Here is a 7037-nt window from a genome sequence, read left to right on the forward strand (position 1 = left end):
CCAACTCTTGGCTACGAAAACTCAACGAATGCCCAAAGGAGTCTTGTGAAGCCAGGATTTGAATTGCCATGTGGCAAAATCAGAAGAAATCAACCACTAATAACGAAATTTCTATATTTGGTAAAAAAAAACGTACATATGTTTTAAGGTTAATTACCCGTTAACATATCAAAATGGATCTAAACTACATGATTGATCCTAGAGATACACAAATCTAGAATATTCTAACATTAACTTTTGCACTAATAGTACAATTGCTCGTTAGTTAGCCACAGATTTAAGCTTGAAAATATGTTTCAGAATCAAAAATCTATATGCATAGCAATACCCTCATTTTTTTTCTTCTTTTTTTTTTTTGTATACTAATGGTGGGTAAATATTCTGAAGCCGTATCACTTGTGTTTTGTCTTCTGAAAAGAAAATCTACATTCATCCCAATAGTTTACACGTCGTTCTGTGGTGTTATTGAAGCACATATATGCCTTAGTGAACCCAATCCTGTCTTTGATATGAATAAAGCAGTATAAGATTTTGGGCACTTAAATAAATCAGTATTGACGTACATAGTACTCAAAGTGTTGAAAATTTCTATGAATTTGAATGCACTCACGATGCAAATCTAAGATTTCTTAGAATTTGAATGAATTCTTCTACCATTAGCTGAGCCATGGCTAAGTTTAGTAAGGCCAATGCTAGATTAATGCACGATGAAGTTGAGTACTTTGATCCTCCAGAAGATCAATGGAAAATTTGTGAGCATAGCACCATCATATGAAAATTGTTGAATGATTCAAGAGATCATATAAAAGAAGTAAATTTGTAATTTCTTTTTTGTGTTTGGAAAATTTGAAAGGGATGACCATTTTACACATGATTTTTCACTCTTTTTAAGCTTCTTTAAGTATCTGCACTGAAATGGAATTTCTCCAACTTTCATCTGGTTAGAAGTACTGAAGTTAGTTGTTGGACAATATATAGATGCATTGTGTAGCCAAGTCAATCCCATGTTTCACATGGCATTGAGCAGTTCTTCTATTACATTATGCCTCGGAACTGCACTGATCAATACCTGCATGGAATGACTAAAAAGAAAATCGCGAAGCAGCATCGGCTTACAATGTGCTGTAGATATCAATATAATCATATTTTTGCCTCTGCTTTTTTTCAGTAAAGGTTCTTTTTCATTTATCAGCCCATACAAATCTCAGAACAATCTAGAAAAGGTACAACTCACTCCAAAAGGTCATGCAAGACCCAATCAGAGAAAAGACAAACAGAGCCAAAACAATAGGCTCAGAAATTTCCAAACATAACAATGTAAAACAAAATAACCAAAGCTAAAGGATCCATTGGGGAAATGTTCCACTCCCTGCAAATCGCCCTGTTTTCCTGCTTGTCTTTCACATTCCTCCAAGACAGCATAGCATCTCAAATGGAATTACAGCTTTTAGCACTAGCAAAAACAGAGTCCATACTTCTCTGTTGGAAAATTCGAGCATTTCCTTCTCTCCCTATACCATAAACTGCAGCAGATAGAGATAGCTTAAGCACACTTTTCCTCAGGCAATTCCCCTTAGAGTGCAGATTAAACCAAATCATCTCGTCATCCCATTGCATAGGGTACCTACACACTTGATTTTTCGTCAACATATCTGCCCAGATAGCACTAGAGTAAGGACAATCAAAAAACAGGTGGTTGTGAGACTCTACATTACCACTATTGCACAACACACATGAAACTTCAGCAACTATACCCCAAACCAGCAATCTGTCCACAGAACTCAAACGATGTTGCATAGCCAACCACAAAATAAATGCCCACCTCAGCATGTGTTTTTTGCCTCTGCTCGGGGGTAATGAGCAAGAATTTCGGCAAACAAACAAATGTGGAAGGCGCCTGAAAAACAGGGATTTTTATGATCACAAGGTATCATGCAATTTTGTTATACAGATATACTGAAAAGCTATGACACCGACCACATGGGGACCAATTCTGAACCGACAACCACACTGGTCTCACTCCGGACCCCGCAGAAAATCTGAGGCATTCAATAATTTAAAAAAAAAAATAATGAGTGGGCTCATAAAAAATCAGCTAAATTTGCCCATATGGTCGGTGGCTGTAGAAGGGTCAGATATACAGAGAAGACAAGCTTGTGCGTAAAAACATAAAACCATTTAGTTCATCAGTTACATTACTCATCCATAAAGTTAGAAGCATCATCTGCCTCCAGAGAGAACAGACCCAGTGACAGAAGACGCGTGGGAAAACGCGTTCTCCATAGAAGACGACTGTGCAAAATCATCAAACCCTTCGCACTGAGCAAACGTTAGACCCGTGGCAGAAATACGCATCAGTTTCAACTCTGGTAGAGGAATATCTCCCTCCAAATACTCCACAACTTGCCTCATATTCGGCCTGGCGGCCGGCTCAGAGTGGGAACACATCAAACCCAGCTTCAAAACCAACTCCACTTCCTCCACTACATACTCACTCCCCAATTTAGGATCAATGGTTCTCAAAACTTCCCCCTTCCTCCAAAAGGAAAACACCCAATCCACCAAAACTAAGTCCTCTGCTGCTGCTCGTGGCTCGATGGGCCTCCTCCCACATACCACCTCAAGCAAAAAGGCACCGAAGGCATACACATCGGTGCTTGTTGTGGCCTTTCCGGTTCTATTGTGCTCTGGTGCAAGATATCCAAGTGTTCCAGCCACATTAGTGCTTTGTGGATTGGTTCCATGATCAGACAATCTAGCTAGCCCAAAATCGCCCAATCTCCCATTCAATTCGCCATCTAACAACACATTACTCGCCTTGACATCTCTATGCACAACAACTTGCTCCCACTCTTCATGTAAATAGAAAAGGCCCGACGCCACCCCTTTGATGACTCGAAATCTTTGCCGCCAATTGAGGGTACAACTCGGCTGGTCGTAGAGAAATTTATCTAGACTTCCATTAGGCATGTAGTCATAGACCAAAAGGAGCTCCCCTCTTCGGCGACAATAACCCAAGAGTTGTACTAAATTACGGTGGCGCAAACGTCCAATACTAACGATTTCCGCCACGAATTCCTTCATTCCTTGCCCAGATTCATGTGATAACCTCTTCACTGCAACCTCAATTTTTGAAGTAGGCAGTATTCCTCTATAAACCCTACCAAATCCCCCACTACCCAAGAGCCCCTTTTCCGTAAATCCTTTGGTGGCAATATACAAGTCCTTGTACTTGAACCTATGAGGCCCATAGTCAAGTTCCCAATCTTCAAGCACTTCAGCAAACTTCCTCTTCCTTCTGACATAATAAACTACCCCTGAAAGCACTCCAAACACCAAAACTAAACTCAAAGGCAACCCAATTGTCAGAAGCCTAGAAACTTTCTTGGGTCCGATGCGAGGAAGCTTAGGGAGTTGAGAGAAATCAAACCCATCAGCAAATCCATTAATCTGAAAGCTCCAAGCCAAAATATAATGGGAAGTTGTGTCTGATCCAGTAGAGGAAGAGAACCCAACGTACATATTTTGGTTCAAGAACGGGGAAAGATCCTTAGAAAGAGTCAATAGCGGCGTGTTTGGCTTGGGCGAATGAACCGGAGCCATAGTAACATTAATTTCCTTCTTTCCCCCATCGTATTCAACCCAAACTTGCATCGCCTTACCGCTGATCAGACTCAAATTTTGGAACCTCCCATTTGAAGAATAGTACCCAGCTGCCTGAGACTCAACAGAGTTCAGCCCATTAATGTCAATGCCAACATGGTTATCATTTAAATCTTCAAACTCGCTACTGTATATAGTATCAAGCTCTACCGCAAACACGTGGTTGGTTGAGTTCCCGTTATTGGTTGCATTGAAGAGGCCCAACCACTGGCTGGGGAGGGCACCGGGGAGGCGCGGGGAGGGGGCCACGACGAAGACGATGCCGTGGCCGGAGAGGGTGGGGTACTCGGGGATTGTTGAGAAGATGAAGGAGGTGGAGAAGGATGAAGTGGTGGCGTTCGGGGAGGGTTTGAAGGGGAATGAGGTGGGGAAGAAGGCGTGGCCCATTCGTTGGCGGGTGCCGTTGGTTAAGGCTAAGAGGCCTGAGGGTTTGAACTCGGCTATGCCATCGAGGGCGAGGTTTGGTGAGGCTTTGAAGTTGTTGAAAGTGAAGCCGAGGTGGTCTTGGGCGGGTGTGGTGGGGAGGAGAGCGAGGAGGAGGAGGAGGAGAAGGAGAGGAGAGAGAGAAAAAAGAGGAGTGAGAAACATGGCTGTGGAATGAGGGGTGAGAGTTGAGACCAATGCTTTGAGGAAATAATTGTGATCCCCTTTTGTTTGGTCCGATGAAATCTCCATGGGTCTCCATGGCATGCCAATTGTATACATACGTAAGGAATCTTGGCTATTGCGTACGTGTTGCTTTGTCAATTCAACCTAACATGTAGCATGAGGTCAACTATTTTAGTCAAAAAATATTTCACTGGGATGTTTCGCTCCAGCTCCGGATCCTCGTTTTACGATACTGCTCTCAATCATTACCCTCACGAATTTTAGTACTTTCAGATATTTTTGAAACTCTTTTATGTTCATGTTTGCACTTATACACTCGCATTATGTGACTAAGTTTGGGGTAGTCCTATGGTACACATTCCTTATTAAGGAGTGTACCGTATGCATCATGATTTTTAATTTAAAAGTGAATAATTCAGACCACCCATTTATTAAATCAATTAATAAAATAGAAAAATGACTTAGCAGGTAACATGTTGTTCTCTCCTCCTTGACTCTCTCTCCCTCTCCCTCTCCCTCTCCCTCATGTGTAAAATACTAGTACAAACTATAAACATAACCACAATTATTATGACAACATAAAAAATTAGAATTTTCTTACCATAATGTGTCGTACCAAAATAAATCGATTAAAAGATACCAGATACAAGACCAAAATATGTCGTATCACAATCAATAATCATTATACCCAAGCAAGATACATGTTTAAAATATCACAAGTTAAATAACATAACCATGATTGTTATGACAACATCAAAAATTGACATTTGTTTACCACAACTTATCGTACCAAAAGAAATTAATTCAGTTATTCCATTGCATGAATAAAATATATCATACCACAATTAACGAGTGAGAACTTCATTTTTAGTTCAAAAATATGTCGTACCACAAAATATGTCGTACCACAATTAAAATATGTCGTACCAAAAATAGACATTTGTCCTACCACAACTTGTAGTTGTATTTGAAAATTTGGGTATAATACTTATTTTTCGTACAAATCATAACCTTCTAGTGTTTATCGTAACTTTTACACTAATCAATCGTAACTTTATAGCAACAGATTCATAACATTTTTAGAATCATAATATTTTGGTGTGTTTCATAACTTTATAAAAAAAATCGTAACATTTTCAGTTCGTAACATTTTTACTACGGAATCGTAACATTTTAATCCATTTCATAACTTTTTAATAACGTATAATCAATTGTGCAATCGATTACTTAATCAATTTTTTTTAAAGGTAGTTGATCAAATATGTAATCTATTATGTTAATGTTCAATTCCATAATCGATTAGACTTTATAATTGATTAGACATCATAATAAAATATATAATCGATTTTGCAATTTTGTAAATAGAAATTATAATAAATTAGACATCATAATCGAATATCTAATCAATTTTGTTATGTTCAATTATGTAATTGATTAGAGAATATAATCGATTTTGTAATTGAATTAAGTACGATTGGGAAACAATGTGAAGTCGATTGCTCTGAATAACACAAATAATTGATTACATGATAGATTATATTTCTCTGCGGTTTCATTTATGTAACTGATTAGTATCGATAACATTTGTAATCGATTACATTATCAAATATGAGTATTTCCCATTCCAGAACGGGTTTTAAGCCCTTATTTTTTAAGAAGGCAATTTCAAGCTCAAAAATTATGGGTTTATTGAAATCTAAAAATATGCATTATGGATCTTGTTTGAAAGATCTCGATGAGATCTTTTATACAATGCAAAAAAATTAAAAAATTATTTTTCATTTATATTATTTTTGATTTTGAAAATGTAAAATAAGCTACTTATTTTTTAAGAAGGTTTCTGGAACGGAGCCTTAGTTATTTGTAATTTGGATGCGAGCACTAATTTACAAAACTCTAATAGTATGTCTATTGACCAAAAAATAAATAGCACGTCCTAAATATTATTGTCTTTGACGTATAACTCTAACTTGTATTGGTAAATTTATCTCGTCATCATCACTCTCTTGATCACCCATTAACTTTGTTAGTATTTCTTACTTGATTAATACGGATGATCGACTTCGTTATTCCTGTTAATTGGACTATTTGAGTGAAATATTTTTTTTATCTGCATGTGAAAGTTCACTTTGCAATTAAAGGTATTGTGAAAAATGTTAAACATCATAATATTTCAAAAAAAAATAAAAATTTGGCTACATATATAAAACACTTTAAAAAGGGTGCTAATTTTGGCACTCTCCATTTTGTTAATGACACTCCCAAGTTAGTGCCATTAACAAAATGGAAAGTGTCTTGTTCTACCCTATGGGATAGTCACTGTTTTCGTTTGTCTTGTTCTACCTTCGATGTACCCTTTTGAGTTTCTATAAAAAGTTTCGTTTGCCGAGCAAAAAAAATACAAAATGGAAAGTGTCAAAATCATTTTGGTTAATTCATAGGGATTTTCTTTCCATTTTGGTTAATTCATAGAGTTTACCTATTGCATTGGCTACAAGTTATTTGTTAGTAACCTATAGTAACATTTTAAAGTGTCCAGATCATTTTTCAAACATCCAATGGTAATCAATGAGGGTGTATATGATACATACCAAAATAAGGGGTATGTATTGTAGCATTTCTCATCTGTTTGCTTTTGTTCAAACTTTTTCTTTTAAAAAAAAATCGAATTTTGCAGATATTTTGGAGGAGGCATGAAAGTTTTCAAACACGAAGTGGGTACAAATACTAAGTAGGTGAGGATCAAAGAGAGAGAATATAAGACA

At 37.3% G+C, this 7037-nt stretch overlaps 2 protein-coding genes across 2 annotated transcripts; both read right to left on the reverse strand.

Annotated features, from left to right (window-relative positions):
- Positions 1–1109: 1109 nt before the first annotated feature.
- Positions 1110–4284, reverse strand: LOC131315824 (L-type lectin-domain containing receptor kinase IV.1-like). Its single transcript, XM_058345025.1, has one exon. The coding sequence runs from the start codon at positions 4249–4251 to the stop codon at positions 2221–2223; it is 2031 nt and encodes a 676-aa protein (XP_058201008.1). The 5' UTR covers positions 4252–4284; the 3' UTR covers positions 1110–2220.
- Positions 1429–1830, reverse strand: LOC131327386 (uncharacterized). Its single transcript, XM_058360525.1, has one exon. It carries the CDS (start codon positions 1828–1830, stop codon positions 1429–1431), a length of 402 nt encoding a protein of 133 aa, XP_058216508.1.
- Positions 4285–7037: the final 2753 nt, after the last annotated feature.

This window comes from Rhododendron vialii, chromosome 1a (genome assembly GCF_030253575.1).
Source record: "Rhododendron vialii isolate Sample 1 chromosome 1a, ASM3025357v1".
NCBI classification, from domain to species: Eukaryota; Viridiplantae; Streptophyta; class Magnoliopsida; order Ericales; family Ericaceae; genus Rhododendron; species Rhododendron vialii.